This window comes from Plutella xylostella, chromosome 25 (genome assembly GCF_932276165.1).
Source record: "Plutella xylostella chromosome 25, ilPluXylo3.1, whole genome shotgun sequence".
NCBI classification, from domain to species: Eukaryota; Metazoa; Arthropoda; class Insecta; order Lepidoptera; family Plutellidae; genus Plutella; species Plutella xylostella.
This window is the reverse complement of record NC_064005.1, coordinates 2261312-2279811: the sequence shown is the minus strand read 5'-3', so window position 1 is coordinate 2279811 and position 18500 is coordinate 2261312. Positions and strand designations below refer to the sequence as shown.

Sequence of the window (18500 nt, the reverse complement as noted above, 5' to 3'; positions counted from 1 at the left end):
CATAATAATGAATACCAATTGAGTATTACTAATCACCATGATCATTCCTTTTTGTTCTTTACTAATTATTAACCGTTTCATTTTTAAACTATCCTGTATAGTATATATTACCATTAAGTCCACCCTTTGTACACTTATTTATATATTTGTGCAATAAAGGATTAAATAAATAAATATAGTTTACAAATGAAACAGTTCATAATTTAATTGGGTAATTTCAAGTTGTCCAATCACCATCAGCTGATCATGTGGTTTAATTCATTTCGGCAGATTATTTAAGTACCTGTATGACTATGGTAATTCTGCTGCTTCTCAACCAAAGAAACCATAAAACAAAAGACAAGTTATTTCTTAAAAATGTATTTATTTTCATTTTATTGTGCTTTCCAATATTTATAGACCGGACAACAAGTCCAAGAATTTTAATTACAATATCATAGTGTCACAATCCTCAAGTTCATTACAAAATAAAAATAAATATGTCTTAAATAATTATACAAAAATATTAAACAAAACAAGTTTTTCCAAAAACAATGATATCGTTTGATTAATTTACAAATTTAAAAAACCTAAATGTCTCATAAATAATACAACGATCGGCACTTCTAATAAATTTGCTAAATACACGTAAAATACATAATTATGGAGACAATTTCGAATTTAACTTGTATGTAATATGTACCTTGAATAATAAGCTCTGCACACATGAAAGCGTTACTTAAATATGTCTAAAAGTAGAAATGAAATGACTGAGGCAATTTATAATAATCAAGAAACCTATTTTTACTTGAAAAACTTACTCAATATTTAGGCCTACAGACATACTATAATGTTACTGACAAACAAATCACTACGAGAAAATACTATATAATATTGCTATCAAGTTTGAATGTTTAGCACCAGAGAAAGTGGTAAGTAAATAAAATAAATATGAAAGAGTCCAACGTTACAAATGTTCTGATTAGATTATTTGTGATATGATTATAAAATCTTCACCCAGTTTCTGATAAGATCTCATGTATAAAGTCAGACAATTAAGTTGGAGTTTAGTTTTTTCAGTTGAGTTCCAGGTACCTTAAAGATTGTTAATTGCTAATGTTCGGTGGTGGTTCCACAGGTCAATGTACCTGACCTTCATTATAGTCAGCCGCTCAACGAAAATGATACAGATAATATTTTTTAGTCATTGATAATAAAAACCGTATATGATGAGTGAGTTATCCAGCATTGGTAGTAGCGATTACTAAGAGATTTATTGAATTAGTCTTTATTTTATATGATGTTGATTGTTCATTATTGGCACAACTTTAACATGAGAACTCATATCAGAAAACGGGAATTTCACTCAGTAATGTCTTACATTAGTTAGTTAACTAAACTTATGTTTCTACAACTTATATACAGTATCTACAAATTTTGATTTATTAACTAGGTATAATGTTGTAATTTTTATACACAAGACTGTGTTTGGTTTTTATTTCAAACGTTTCTCATTACATGTTAATTTAAAGACTAGTTTGGAACAACTAACTATGTCAAAATGTAACTGCTCTAGCTACTTAAATATGGTCAGGTGAAAATATTTACATAAATTGAACTTGTATCTAAAAAGAAATATTTTTACAAGTAAAATACGCTCGTCTCTAAATTCAAGTGAAGTTCTAATTAGAACCTAAGTTTATACAAATGTGAAACTTAGTTAAATAGGTACATACAAATATTAACATAAGGCTTTCAACAAATCGTTAATTATTCAGGCCTTGTTTACAGAATATGCTTACAGGTAGAAGGCAAAGTATTAGTACTATCGTTACTAAATGCAAGAACGCCTAATCTCTTCACATAACCGATGCAAAGACTTAGGATATCTCAAGAACTGTCTTCACTGTCACTCGCTCGCCATGGCACATGGGGGGGATCCTTAACACACAGTCCGTAGCTCAGAGCACTGTAACGTTCATGACATCGGTATTTCCGCCGACAAACGATGTCTGGAGGAGGCTCGCGTGCCGCACGTGCCGCACGTGTTGTTGCTGTAGCCTGAGTCTGAACCGAAGGAGGAGTCCCCACTGGGAGGCTTCGGGGACGCCCTTGGGCCTCTCCAGCAGCCGATACCAGGCAGCTCCCCGCCGGGCCACGCGCCGCCGCCCCCCGGCATCTGGCCGTGAGGCCTCGCGCCCACCGTCCCCACCTGAGGGTATAGCCTCAGCAGCGCATCCAACAGAACCCCTTCATGGAACTCTGAAGGGTCAGGCGGGTGGACGTGCCGCGGCATTCGATGCTGGGCAGCGCGGCGCCGCTCTAAAGACTTGGGTCTTCGGTCGAGACGCTGCTGTCTTGGCCGGTGCGGGAGCGAGTGCGGCGCCGGCGGCCGCGAGCAAGTCCTGCAGGGGGCGGCTTCACCGACGAGGCTCAGCTCGTCCTCTGCGAAGTGGTCGTCACTGTGGACCGAGTCGTCGGACCGGTGGGGTAACTCCTCGTAAAGAGGGGCTCCACAGGCGTCTCCGCAGGCGCCGCCACCTCGCCATGTGCCTCCAGCTCCGCAGACGAATACTCGGCCCGGGCAGCCTGGTCTTTTTGTCTCTACCATCTGTGAATAGTGAAAATTTCAAGTTAGACAAATGGCAAATATAGATAGAGAAACTTAGTGTGATTTTCATGATTTTTAAGTCTCTATAAGCATCTGCTCTCCATCTCCACAAGTGACAGTCACCATTATAGTGCTCTTTAAGCATTTCCGTTATTTCTCTACAAGTCACAGTCACCATAGTGCCCTGATCATCAATACATCATCGCTTAGACGCCCTTGGAATATACTTGGCTGCACTGAATCTTACTGCCGTTGATGTTTACCAAAGTTGCTATAGTATCTTAGCTCCAAGAAGCCACATACTCCCATGCAACCCAATGACTCCAAAACCTCTTACCTCTAGCTGAGGCTCCAGTTCAGGTCGATGTGGCAGCGGCGGCCTCCGCGGGAGGTCCTGCAGGTCCTCGTACAGCGGAGCCGGCGGGGGCGCGCGCCGAGCAGACCCCGAGTTGTTTGGGGCTGAAGACTTCGACGGCAGCAGGTTCGTTACTTTCCGCTTGTGTCTGGTGAGGAGGAAATGTGTTGTGAGAAATTAATATGTATTACAGCCTAAAGCCCTTCCTTCATTGGAAGGAGATCTGTGCGCCAGCAGTGGGGACATGATGGCTCGTGATGACGAGAGTATCAGTCAATATAAACTTTCCGATCACATATTTAGTTTCCAGTGGTGACCGAGGTGGCAATAGAAATTGATTAATGATAGGGTTGTTGAGAGGTTTAAAGGTTCAAGGGATTAGATGAGCCTTCTCGAGAAACGTGTAACCTGTTATTTTCAATGACGAACAATTAAAAAGTTCCAGTGGATATCCATATAGAATGTAAATGGCAAATAAAACTTTTTCATTGCCCGTGAGTGAATAAACCCACCCCAGGCGCACCCTGGCCAGTCAGCAACTGACGCTAATCTGACTGGCCCATCCTTTCACCACGGCGACAAACCCTAGTCTATAATAGTACATACCTACGTATATTACCCTCCTGATACCTGGCGTGCTATGAGTAGGACATTGAAAAAAAATAAAAATATATAGTTTAAAAATAGCTATATTCAAAGTTTTATGGAGTATCCCTGTTATTCCTTTAAAGTTTTATAAAGTACCTATCCCTTAAACAATTTGTGCTTTGACAAAGTGACAAAACAGTTCAGTAGTTAAATTTATTTTTTTAATTTATGAACAGTGCATACATTTATACCTCTCGGGGTCAGGAGGATAAAGGTACATTAGTTAAAATAAATAATTAACACTCCAAAACTCCATAAACGTTGCGTGTTCAAATGTTCATGAAAACCGAAGTTTTAATTATAGTAAATTAATTAATGAAACTCTGCACACGAAACAAATTATCACCAATTTTACATTTCAAAGCTAAAAGACTCATCCTGTAATGTTGCCAGTTATAAATTAAATGTTACCGGGGAAAGAAGTTAAAGGTAATTTTCTTAAAGAAGTCAAATAAATAAAAATAAATAAATAAATAAAAATAAATATTTTTGATTTTTTTTTTTTGAAATGTGTGAAAAGCTATTTGTATGTTGTAGGTGGAACATTTTGGGTACGGGTTGTTGAAGACAATTTATCACCCCAGGCCCTGTAGCACGGGGCGCTATTAAGACGTGACAAAAGTTCTCCGTCGCGCTCGCTCTTGAGTCTGCGCGATGCGAGTGAGCGCGATGCAAAACTCTTGTCACGTCTTAAATGCCCGCCGTACTAGCCCTTCTGAACAGTTGGTACTTACATAATATATTTTTTATCGTATTGGTGGATATTAACAATAATTTCCTACATCTGCTCGAATATGCTACCGATCCCTTTCAATTAATGCGAAAAGAAATACCGGTTATTAGAAAACCATTAGATTAAAAATTTCACAACCATAGTTTTTTTTTTTTATAAGTGCAACTTCAGGTAGTTTATTCAGAAGAATAGGGTAGGATATGAGAAGGGTTTTTTGTTGCGGTTTCTATATTAAGATATTAATTTTAAACGGTATTATTATCTTGTTTAATTATCCGTTCAATTTTATGGTTTAAGAACGCCAGCTGCTAAAAGCACCTCAACTAAAGAATTGTGATCTTTGAAAACATATTTCAAATTTACTTTGAATCATATCCATAACTATTATACATAATAGCTTTTGAAACGTATGAAGAGACTAAAATAATTCTTGCAGGCTTAGGGTTACAAACTAAAATCTGAAGAAAGTCAGAGATGTCATTTAACGAAAAAAATGCTGATCGTCTTTATTTGTTTTGACATAATAAATGTCTGTTTCGTTTTTTTCGTTCTAATAATGTCTTCGAGAGACACTTACGGCAGTAGGTACTCCAAATGTCTCTAATCTCGACTCCTCTAGAAAGTTCCATTGAAAACTTGGTATAGTTTGTAATAATGTGCAGTATGATCAGAAAATGTTACTTAATTAAAACTTTTTAATGATTCTAAACATAAATTTTGTAGGAAATATTATTTTACCTGCATAATTACTTTGACTGTTAAAGTCAGCGAGGAGGCGGGGAAATATTAAGACTAGGTACTCGTAGGTATAACTAGTTAGGAATTACCTATAGGTTGTCAAAAAGGGGTACAGTAAGCCAAAAACGTCTCCTTCAAAGTTTAAAAAAGCGCGTTTTTTTCAATAATTAGAGTTGATACATTTAAAAAAAATGTACATACATTATGTTGTTTTGTGTGTCCCCGTGCTTGTAAAAAGCTCAAAATGTTGATAATTACCGAGAATGTGTTACCTACAATCTAATTTTTCACTGCCAAAATGTATATTTTGACACCACTAAAATTAAATTATGTGCCTTGAGAATCGAAATTAGTGTACATTTATATAAATGGCAAAGTGAATGGCAATTTATCAACGACATACCTTTCTTCACATCCCGGATGTGAAATAGCAACATTCGAAAAATAATACCTGTTTTTTATCGAAGCAGATCTGCCACTGACTATTAAAGATAAAAATTTATTTGAATAATCAATTTTAAAATTGTTCATTAGTTAAATAACAATAAAATTATTACGTTAAAGCCCGTGAACATAAATATAGGTATATTATATATATTATGTATATTATATAAATATAGGTATATTTATAATAAGCAGGAAGCTATTAATGTCCAAAGCAGTAATTCTTTAAAGAAATCGCGAACAGAGTACCAGTTATGTACCTAACCTACATTCTCTATTCTATTATATTCTCTGTGAGGGTGTAAGTACCTGCACCTGGCTCTCTCGAGTGGAACCTTTGTACATATCCCCAAGGTCTAAACTGCCTTCCTCAGCTTGGACCATTTCCCACCACGTTGGTCCACTGCGGGTTGGTGGGTTCACATATCTAGATGTGCTAGATCTAGATATGCAGGTGTCCTCATGATTTTTTCCTTCACCGTAAGAGCGATGGTATACATTGTACTTAAGTTAAAAGAACTCATTAGTACATGTCAGCGCCGGGATTCGAACCCGCATCCCTTGCGTGAGAAGCGAGCGCTTACCCGACTGAGCTACCAACGCTCTTAAACACTTTGTATGTTATGAACACTAAAGATACGATATTTATTGAAAATAAAACAGATTACACATTCTGCATAGAAAACATCACCACGCATAAATTTACCGTAAGAGATGCTTCAAAGTTCGAACATACCGGAATTTTATCACTCAGAATCTCTCACATCTAATTACGCCCAAGATGGCTTCAAGTCGTACAGTTTATTTTGATTTACTAACCCTATAAAGGTTATCGGGAGAGTCGGAAGCGTGTCGCTAGTATGGCCTTTGGCTGTGTCGTAACTGACCACCCACTAGGCCTTAAAATCTACGAGGAAATCGACTAGTATAGTGAGGTTAGTGAGTATTGGCCTAGGCATGGCAAAATGGTTAAATATATTGGTGTATAAATTTAATAGTCACGCTAAGTTTTAAAAAGTATATTTGTCATCAGATAGGTAGATAGTATAGATTATAGACTCTGTCCTCAGCCTTTTTATTCCCTATTGGCTGGCAGTCCAGAAGGGCTAGTACGAGGCGTATTTAAGACGTGACAAGAGTTTTGCATCGCGCTCACTCATATCGCGTAACCTCAAGAGCGAGCGCGATGGAGAACTCTTGTCACGTCTTAATAGCGCCCTGTGCTACAGAGCCAGGTTTGTCCGACGAGAAAATGAAGAATACTGCATTTAGCTGATATTTATTTGTCTATGTTTATATTTAACTCTACAGTACCTATTTCATTTCGGTTCTATACTGCAACAAATATTAAATAATTAAATGTGAAGGTAACATAAATCTAACATAACATACTATAACAAAAATTTAGGTAATTGATTTAATTGCATAACTATTCATAATAATTGCGGTAGAGTGATAGCTGTTCTGATTACCCTGTATAACTACTAACAAAAAAAAAAACAAAACACGCACTCACGCCTTGTACTAATGTACTCCCTTGCGGGGTAGGCAGAGGTGTATTGCTGCACCCACTTTTCGCCAGAGTGTTATGTTAGTCCCAATGTAATAGGGGGCGGGCCTATTGCCATTTTACGGGCATATCCAAGACCCGAGAACAAATATCTGTGTTTAAACAAATATCTCCCCCAGCCGGGAATCAAACCCGGGACCATCGGCTCAGTAGTCAGGTCACTAACCACTACGCCATTCGGTCGTCACTACTAATTTATATTTAATATCAGCTGCACTGGCACTGCAGACACATTAGTTTATCAGCTATTAGAGTTGCAATTAAAAAGCAATTAGAGTTAACTGAGATACAGAAAATATTCTCTTTAATTAAAGCGTTGAGTAAACATAGGAGGAGGCTCGAAGGACCAAAATGGTAAGAATTAAAACGAGGTTGGCCACGGAAAACTAAACTTTAATATAGATCCACAATAATCTTATAAGAAAAACCAAAAAACTCTTAATACCGCGATGTAGAAAAGGGGATAGTGACATCTAGTGGCGGTTACAGGAACTAATACACTAAGATGCATTCAACTAATAAAAATTACAAACCAGATGACTAAACAATCAAGTGGCCAATACTATTTGAGCCAACTATACAAAGATTTGGTTCCTTATCTAGTATCTCGTCTTTAAAGATAAAACTATTCTTTTTTGTATTTTATGACTAATCCATCGAAAATTCTTTGAAAACTTAAGTTTATTGCATTAGAAATAAAGTTTACAATCCCTTGTTAATCTTTCTTTGACTTGTGATTTTTAATGTTACTCTGGAGAATATTTTTGAGTTTGATGTCGATAAAGGTAATACCTACTTTAAATCAATGTTGGGATACCGCATTTTTACTATCAATAATATAAAACAACATATTTTTCTTATCTATCAATGCCCATGTAAAGTTATAGTCTATCAGTTAACTTGACGATTTAGGCCTAGTTCCCCAAAAATTCCTAAGTTATTTTCCACCCTGTATTTTTCTAAGTTGGTAATTATTTGATAAATGGATTGTTTTTCAATGATTATATTCTCAAAGACTTCAAAACAAAACAAACATCAAATGATTACATTGTATTTACTGCTAATTTTATCCGCAATAATAGTTATCAGTTAGAATTACTAAAGTAAAAATTATAACGATATAAAAATTTGGTAATTAAGTACTTTCCTTAAAACGCAAACAGACATGAACCTATCCGGTTTTATCCCTAATAGGAACGATTTAGGGTAGGCAAAGACCCACCGATCTGGCAAAATCCCTGTCGACACACACAAACCATTATAATGGAAGAAAACGAAAAAAAAAACTATGCGAAAGACGATTAGTCCAAAGTTTGGAAAGGGGTGCTGACTCATATATCTCATGCTAAGCCAGGCTTAGTCGCTTGCCGAAATAATATAGGCCCAGAAAATAAGGATACATTTTATTACATACCCATTCTACTTTCCTAATCTGCTGACTCTACATTTGGGGCAGTTTTTAAAGGTATTTGTACATGCGTTTTGTACATCCCTGAAACGAAAGGTTTGGGAAATGATTTTTGAAACATAGAGCCTCTAAATGAATGGAAATGTCATACTTATTAAACTGTAAGATATTAGATAATTTTTTTCGTGTGAATATTGTTGAGATACAAACAATAATAATAACCCTCGAAATACTCAAAAATCCGTCCTACAATCAATGCCTGTCACGAAAAAATATGCTAGTAGGTACTAAGCATAATTGTAGTAACAATTGCTCATATTTAATATTTTAAATATGTGCCAAATATGTGCCACTATTTTGTCGCAACCACACCATTTGTTCGGGGTCCGGTTTCACCATTACTTGGTTATTGATCCGTAATTAATGGTGAGTGACGCTATATGATGTTGATTGGCGTTTCTTCTCATGCGATCCGACGTTTAGTGTTGGGTAATGAAATGAGCGGTGTGACCGGCAGGTAGGTGAGGTGTGATGTGATGGATGCATTTTTTTTTCATTTTTGCTTTGCCTTGAAAAATACAAGCGATGATGCTGTGTGACGACCGAATGGCGTAGTGGTTAGTGACCCTGACTACTGAGCCGAAGGTCCCGGGTTCGATTCCCGGCTGGGGCAGATATTTGTTTAAAGACAGATATTTGTACTCGGGTCTTGGGTGTTGATATTTATATTTAGTATCTATCTATCTATGTATTTGTGTAGATATTATCAGCTGTCCGACACCCATAACAAAGGTTCTGCCTAGCTTGGGGTCGGATGGCCGTGTGTGAGATGTCCCCACATATTTATTTATTTATTTATTATTATTACAATCTTCATCTACGTTATCGTTATGATAACAAATGAATGGATACTTACATTTAAATGTAGTAACTTTCATAGCTTAAAAACTTTTGATGGATCTATTAAATTTGTTTTACTGACGCCATTAATGTCATAAGGTGTAAATCACAATTTAAAACCAGAAGCTACTCAGTGCTTATCTCAGTTTAATTTCAGATAGCATTAAACTTTTAATGAACATTCTTTTTGCAATAACAAAGTTGGCTGGAAGAAATAGCTTTTTGGCAATAAACTTGTTTGCTTTTACTGAGTTTTAATTTGTATTGTATTTATACCTACTGTGTTTTATGTACAATAAAAGATTCATAATAATAATAAGTAAACATAGCCCATTATTTAATCCTGCCTGAGAAAGTTTTACCTTTTTATATCTCTAATAATACGAGACCTATATCCGAAACACGCAACAAACGTGTTACCTAATTATGACGGCATCGCTGAGCAAACGGTCCAGCGCGCCGTCGCCGATGGTGGCGCCCTCTTCATCTCGAGGTGTCAGACTTGACGGGTTTAACTAAACTCGGATTAGATTGAGCGGAAGTGGTGAACTGGGCCCCACGTCAACAATATAGTGTTGAATTTCCTTGCGTGATGGTGTCAGGAGGTTCTTGGCGGATACTGGCTTTATGAAATTCGAGGAAAGTTCGAAGTATAAGTACTTACATACATTATATTGGTAACAAAGAAGCTAAAAAACCGTGGCGTTACGACCACCAAACATTATCAATAAAACATCCCTTGCTTGTCAAACATCATCCAGATTCATACAAGTTACAACAGATATGACTAGCGATTGACGCTGCTTAAGAATTGTTAATACAGTACAAGTGCCATTTAAAACAAGAATAGAATAGAAGAATTGTTAATAGCTAATATTTGGTGGTGGCAACCCCACATAGTTTTCTGTAAATAAACTTTTCTACGACTCTGAAATTATGGACGATACAAAAGGACTCTCCGATGCATAATATTGTGTTCGCTATGAAAATTCAAACGAGACAACCAAAAAGACTAAACTTTCATGTTACCACAAAAAAGTGAAAAACGCTCATCAACAAAGTTAAATGCAGTTTTACGAACACACGTTTCAAAGCAAGCGTCTGTAATAATTTTAGAAGTTAGTAAAACCTCATATTTACGAACTTTTGAAATTATTCAAACGGTATTCAAATTTAAACATTGTAAAACCGAGATAGCGTTTTGAGAGTTCCTGTTTTCAACGTAGCTTTTTTTGAAAGTTTAAAAAATATAAAATACTTACACATAGAGTAAGTAATAAAAACTGTTATTTCAGAAAGTGGACTTATTATTGTTTACCTCTGAGGTACAGTGATTATTGTCATGCTTTGAGCAATATTATGTATATAATATGCTTTTCATACTGCTGTTAATTATGTCATAAGTAGATATAACGCTTAATATTTTACGAACCTATAGGTAAGTATATCTAGATTATTAAATATTTATAATTAAAAACGCCGACGCATTTATCTATATTATATTATGCGTAAACTTTATTCGTACATAAACTATTACGAGCGCCATTAAAATGCTAATAACGGCGTCATTAAAAACACATTCATTCATTTTAATGAACGAAAATATCAAAGGAATCGGTGGAACTTAATCAAAAAGCCCATACAATGAACGGCCTATCATAAATATTGTAAACAATGTGCGATGCAGGCCACTAACGCACATATATCAAGCGTGTAATTTTATTCACTACGTACAAAGTCGGCTGAGCTTGAAAGTTGACAACAATTTCAGTTTCAAACCCCCGGTTACAAAGCTCATTTTCCAATTACTCAGACGCATTTGATTTACACGCAAGCGACACAACGAAAACTAACTTTAAGCAAATACGCAAAGTGTCACTGTTGGTTAAAACTTTTTAGAGCGCCAGCGACAGAGGCCGGCGAACACAGTCAGCTCAGGAAATAAGAAAGTATTGAGATATTATGCTAATTTGTGATTGTATGGAGATCGCCAATAATAACTTGCGGCAAGCAAATCAGCTCGCTTCGATTCGCTCGCCATAATGAGAACAAGACAATAGGGCTTAATAAAGACGTTAAGCCATAAATAGAATGGCTGATCTAGAGATAGCATTAGGCTAACACGGGTAGGGCCTGTTGCAAGAAATGCAAATTGAGAAATTGTTTCATTAAAGCACCAATGGTCGTATTCTACAACGCTTTGCAATCGTGTCGGGACCGGTATCTTAGAATAGAATATATTGGTCACCAAACAGAACAGACAACATACTTATAAACTTAGGTATCGCTAAGAGCAACCGTTATTTTCAGAAGAAAGTAAAAAAAATAGTTGGCGATGTACTTACCTACTACCGGCTAATATAAATGTCTATAGGGATATGCCTAAGTTCCTATTGCTACAACAATAAATATGTAAATATGTGGGGACATCTCACACACGGCCATCCGACCCCAAGCTAGGCAGAACCTGTGTTATGGGTGTCGGACAACTGATATATCTACACAAATACATAGATAGATAGATACTAAATATAAATATCAACCAACCCAAGACCCGAGTACAAATATCTGTCTTTAAACAAATATCTGCCCCAGCCGGGAATCGAACCCGGGACCTTCGGCTCAGTAGTCAGGGTCACTAACCACTACGCCATTCGGTCGCCTCAATAATATTTTAAAATCAATTTATCGGATCAGAAATGTAGCTAAATCTTAATAGTCGAGGAGACTCTTGATTCTCAGAATAAACATCATAGAGGTCTCGATCCAGCCACACAATAAGGTACTCGTGTAATGGATTAACTTATTGCGTCTATCATAAGATTAGATATGTCTTCAGATTGTGTGAGCCGGACAGCAGGAAATAGCAGGCCTCCAAGAAATCCATAATGAAATCCGACCCTAAGGGAATCCGGAACTGTTTTCCGTAAAAAGTAAGTCCTTGACCCATTCATTTAGAGGAATTATTTTATAAATAAGCACAATATCCGTTGGAACGCTCGACATCTTTGATCCCTCGGAACTGGCACTTCAGGCTCCCTTCACACTTGTACACGAACTTGCTACCGCTGTATTTTTTCCATAGAGCAACGAACTTTGTTAACCTTAACACTTTTTTGTGAAAAACAATTTGAAAGGTCCGGAAGCCGTAAACGCCGCTCCAAAAAGGACTTCTTTAAAAAAAGTCCCGCATAAAGTTGTGAAATTCACTGTACCAGAGGGCGCTGGCACAGCGGTAGGGGTTTCGTTTCAACACAATGGACTATTTGCAGAGTCGCTTTGTCTTAAGACCAAAGAGGCCACGAGTACTCCTTTATTGAAGTGCTTTAGCCCCAGGTGAGCCGGGACGAAGTGGGGCATGGCTTGTACTTGCTTTTACATCTCCGGGAAGTTTTATTTTATTTCTCGCCATTAAATTGAAAGAGAATCGCCAGTTGTTATAGATGGCGGCCATTTTGTACACTGCAATTTTTATAGACGCTAGCAACTTATGAATAACTAATATGGCGGCACCGGGCTTAACGAGTGCAGAAGAAATGATGTTGCTTTGCAAAAAGTAGAACCTCTTTAACTGCCTATTAGCAATTCAAGTGTAGTTGAATATTAATGTTTATTCCAGAAGGAGAATTAATTACGTGAGGAAATTGTACAAATACTAGGACGCGTGTGTATGCGCGCGAGTGGGCCCGCCTCGCGCGTTGATTGGACGAGCGATTTCGAATTGGCCAATCCTGGCGAGGCGGAAAGCGTACAGTATAATTTTGGCATAATTAGTCACGCAGTAACATAATAAGACGATTCGGAAAACAAAAAGGAGCAGCACATTCGGTAATGTAGAGTTTTGTATCACAATAAATGATATCAGACAGAACATAAAATAAAATATTCTAAAACATAACCAACTAACTTACTCGTAACAGTGTTACCTAGTTCTTGAGAATAATGGTAACTAAAAGTTAGATTTAGATGGTTGGATAATCAAAAAGTCTTATTTATTTCATAATATTAAACCAAATTCAAATCATCTATCTAATTAACGGTCGGTATAAGACACTTATTATAAACAGAAAATTCAAACACATTGTATCCAATGAAAAGCCTCTTCACATCCGTTCCTAATTCAACCACAACACTGGCACACAACATAATATATTAAGGAATGTATGTGTATGTTTGCGTAATCAGTATTATGTGTATGTGGCCGCAAGATAATTCTCAACTTAGCTACAAACTCCAGTTCCGAAAACACTGATGTTTACATACCGACACCCTCATGATATATTAACAGAAACCGAGCGGCTTATTTTCTCATCGTAACATCTAACACTATTATTTTAATGTGAAATATAAAATTGTGGGCCAACGACATTTTGTCACAAAAACTAAGCAAAAGCTGTCAAAGTCAATGCTGTTTTATGTTCAACCTAATGACAACCAATGTACTTACTATTAAATGAAGTCATAAATATTCTAATTGAACTAAGTTTATCAAAATAAAGCTCTATCTATATAAAAAAAAATACTTCGTCTGTATTAAATTAAAATAGTATCGTTATTGTACCTGTAACTAAATAGCTCGTAAGTAACTCTTTTATCCACCAACAAAGGTTGGCTGCAAGAAATTGCTTTTTGGCAATAAGCCCGACATTGTATGCTTTTACTGTGTTTTTCAATTGTATTTATATTATGTTTCTGTCTACAATAAATGTTTAAATAAATATTAGAGCTCACTGGCAGAAGTGGGGTGTTATTTTGTCGTGACGATTCTTTTGCACTGACACTCCATCTAGGTACCAAAATACCGTAAAATATTGTTGGCTGAAGCATTCAAAGTTATTGCGATTAATATTATTATTTAAATCAGACAATAGGGCCTTGGTCCAAAATGTATTATTCAAATGGAGATGTAGTTCGTGCTACTGGATGTTAGCAGATTGTAACTATGTTTGTTGGACTTAATTTTGGTATTCTAATAAGGATTTCCCGGCTCACGAACAGTTCTAGGGCGGAAGTAGGTAGTAACTGCGTTGTCCAAATTTTGTATCTTAATAAATAATAAATATAAATAAATAAATATGTGGGGACATCTCACACACGGCCATCCGACCCCAAGCTAGGCAGAACCTGTGTTATGGGTGTCGGACAGCTGATATATCTACACAAATACAAAGATAGATAGATACTAAATATAAATATCAACAATTCAACACCCAAGACCCGAGAACAAATATCCATCTTGATATTTATAGACACAAAATATGTTATTGAAAAAAGAAATAAATTTTAATGAATCAACCAAATGAAATTTAGTATATTTAGTTGTACAAAAATATAATTATTTTTTATCCTTTCCCTGTGTTTTGGTAAGCAATATACGGAACTAGTCACTAAAATACTCAGGAGGGAAAAGCCAGTGTAGATTCTTCACTTTGTACTAAATAAATCTTACCTAAAACCTTTGTTTCATATATTAAAGAAAACTTTCTATAATACCTAATTGTATTAAAGAAAGTAATAATAATAACAGAAATTATATCTATCTCTTACTTCCATTATCATCGTTTTAGATCGGATAAAATATTACTCTCCGAGTTAAATTTTAAATTAGGCATGTCTAAATGAATGACACCGTATATTGAGAGACAGGTCCCAAACGAGGGTTATCTGACAGCATCAAGTGATGGACACAAAAATAGGTACAGGTACAATAATGTAGAGAATAAATTTTTAGTTATGAATGTTTTCGAATGTTACCTTGGACCGATAATTTCAAATGTTTTAAAGAAAAAAAAAATGTTTTAAAGAATTGGGGTCATTTGGTTTCGAATTTTGAAAGTGGAACTTTTTCATTGCTCACGACTGTCATACAAATATCAAATCCGTTAAAATATACATCCAGCTGTAGGTACATTATGTAAGTACTGCCAGTATTTCGCATAATTTTTATATCTTGATTTTCTTTCCTATTTTCGCTGAAAAAGTTTTTTGGAGTTGATTTTAAGAATTCAGGTGCGTACCACGCCAGAACCGGCTAATAAGATTCTGTACCCAGGAAATGACGTCATAAGGGGCCAATGACAGTCGTTTTCCGAAATTCAGGTCTTCCTATGTTGTTAGAAAAGTCTATGTTTGCAGAATCCACAAACGGAATTTTTGATTCAGTTAGGGTATGTCTTTCTAGTAAAGTTTGCTCCGTACCTATATGATTTCTTCACATATTGTACATTTGATTTAACTAATTTGAAATCATATCATAATCATTAATAACTGAGAAAACTACTTACCTAAAAAGGTACTCATACTTAGGTACTCATAAACTGTTATTATTGTAATCGCTAAAGAAAAAGACCTCTCAAACATTTCATAATAATAATAAAATTAAAGCTCTTTGATCTAAAGTAGGTAGACATTTAACCAGTCAGATCAACGCGAGTTTATTATATGGGATCTCATTTTATACATTATGTTTATGGGAAAACACTATTTTAAGCCATCATTAATGATGACGTTGACTGATTTTATGACAGTGTTAATTTATGTTTGTCATTCTTCAACAACAAGTTTAAAGAAAATATTTATTTATTTATTCGCTTAGATTGAAAACTTGAATTTTTACATCATCATCATCAGCAACAGCCCGAAGTCGTTCTGCTGGACATAGGCCTCACCCAAACAGCGTCACAAAACTCTGTCCTCGGCCTTCCCCATCCAGCCACCACCGGCCACCTGTATCTCAGGTCATCGGTCCAGCGAGCCGGAGGGCGCCCCACGCTACGCTAGTCTGTTTGTGGTCTGCACCACGTATTTACCTATATTATTCAAGTTTCTAAAATTTGTTGTACGACAGCGAAAAACTAATTCGAAGCTATTCAAGACTAGCAGTGATATATTACGAAATAGTTGCGTGGCATTTTCAGTTAGATCTGACTCAAACTCCAGACCTCTGGAAGATTCCTCGCTGACTGACATGCTACCAGACATGGACTAAATTGCGAGCCACAGAGCCTTACATTGAGTCTTAGGTACCTATCTATGTACATGCAAGATATTACGCAATCAACCACACGCTACGCCTATTAAATGTATTATATTTATTATTCGGAAGCAAACCGGTTCACTATTCAAATATTTCAACTAATCAAAGCTATCAAATTGACAGTTGACAGCTCAAATCGACATTCTCAAATAGTGACAAGGGTATTTTGACAGCTGTAATTACATTACCGTTTTGGTTCGGATTAAATCGGCTAGGTGACAGATATTCTGGTCGAGTTCTCGAGCCATTGCACCTCCACATGAGACGGTGTCGACGGCTTAAATAGCGATTAAACTGTCAGTGACTTAGCAGGGTTAAGACTTGGAGACTTAGATTAACAAATTACGGCCAAGATGGAGTGTCAATGCAAAAGAAACGGCTCGAAAAATAGTAGCACCCCACTTCTATCCGCTTTTATTTTGAATTAGTTTGGTAAGAAGATGACTTATTAAAATTCATTGGCACAGAGGTTGTCATTAGGTGGAACTTAAAACGGTTTGACAGTTAACAAAATGCGGAAAAAAATGCTTTGTTTTTGTATGTGATACACAATCTTGTTCGTATATTGTTAATCTAAGCTTAGAGACTATACCACCTATACCTTCTTACGTGGTAGCTTGACGGCAATATCATTAACTGGATGCCGGTTTAATTTGGTGAATGATCAACAGATTCATTACCATCTATTAGATGTACAATACAATAAGGAACAATGTTCTGACTTATTGTGGAGACCAAAGATGTATCATTGTTTTCTTTAAAGAGATAGCAAATTATGTGTTTTTTATGAAAAAGAAGAGCCTTAGATGTTATGTTCAGTTTAATCAGAAAATCTTATAGTATCTACTTTTGTATTGTGCCTGTTCCTATGCTAATAAGTTCCTAGTTTTTAATGAAGAAAGGATTACATTAATATTATGGCTCACGTTAATATTGATATAGGTATTAAAACAAAAGCGATTTTGCGTGTTAACCTTAATTTATCAGCGCAATGTTTCCAATTTACAGAAACATCGGTTTTAATTAGTAGATTAGTGGAAATTGAACAATTGAAATATTTTGATTGCCATCACAGAGTTATTTATTTCAATTCAACCACAAATCACAGTTTATTGTTCCAATACTGCTACTTAATGATTAGAGAATTGTAATGTATCATTCATAAATAAGAGTAACTAGGTAAGTACTTCAAATAAAGTACTTAAAATATGTTTCGCGCAAACTTGCAGTTCTTAAGTATTCATAAAAATGCGAAAGATCACTATTCTTAATCTATGAAGTAGATAGAAATTGAATTGAATATTGAACAATTTAATGGATGTTATTAATGTAATTTTGAGGGTAGGGCAAGAACTTTTTTGGGCTCATCCTGGACCCGCCACGCCGAGTACAGTATAAGGCAGAGAAATCTGACCCCTCCTCCGAGCTTTATTGAAATCTAGATTTTCAAACAATTCCTAACCTGTTACTGGTGTTCCTCGGCCGATCCTCGGTCACTGTATCATCTTATACCCAGAGTACACTTGCCGAGTAGAGTGGCCGAGACAGTATCCTCGGCCGAGCACTCGTTCAATTGCTAGCCGTTAATTAGGATACACAGTATCCTCGGCCTATGACAGTAACCGCCTGGACGCTCTAGGTGTAATCAGGGTATCAGTCTTATCGTAAAAATATGCCTTATCCTGGTGTTTGTCACCGACACTCTAAGAATAACCGGATAGTCACCATGAATCAGCATGTGGAGTATCAGTTTACTCCTTTGGTGTAGTAACGAGTAAACACGAACTAGGTGATGTTTGTATGTTGGCGAAGTTGCCATCTAGCGGTACTCGCGTTGGACTCCACGCCACACATATTTGCGTTGATTTTCACCGCTCGATCGGTTTAGAAAAACCTACATACGCTAGGCCCTCACCTATGCGTAATAACCTGATTAAACCTAGCGAGTAGAGTGGCGAGACAGTATCCTCGGCCTATCCTTGATCACTGTATCATGTTGATACCCAGAGTACATCTGCCGAGAAGAGTGGCCGAGAAAGTATCCTCGGCCGAGCACCCGTTCATTAGGATACAGTATC

The 18500-nt window shown here is 36.4% G+C and overlaps 1 protein-coding gene across 2 annotated transcripts in view; it reads right to left on the bottom strand.

Annotated features, from left to right (window-relative positions):
- Positions 1-344: 344 nt before the first annotated feature.
- LOC105386067 overlaps positions 345-18500 on the bottom strand; it is a 93140-nt gene continuing 74984 nt past the window's right edge. For both annotated transcript variants that reach the window (XM_048630431.1, XM_011556563.3), the window contains 2 exons: positions 2928-3093; positions 345-2590 (listed from right to left, as the gene is read on the bottom strand). In XM_048630431.1, the coding sequence (XP_048486388.1) occupies positions 1958-2590; positions 2928-3093 (799 nt within the window). In that variant the 3' untranslated portion in view covers positions 345-1957. The remainder of the gene's footprint in view (positions 2591-2927; positions 3094-18500) is intronic.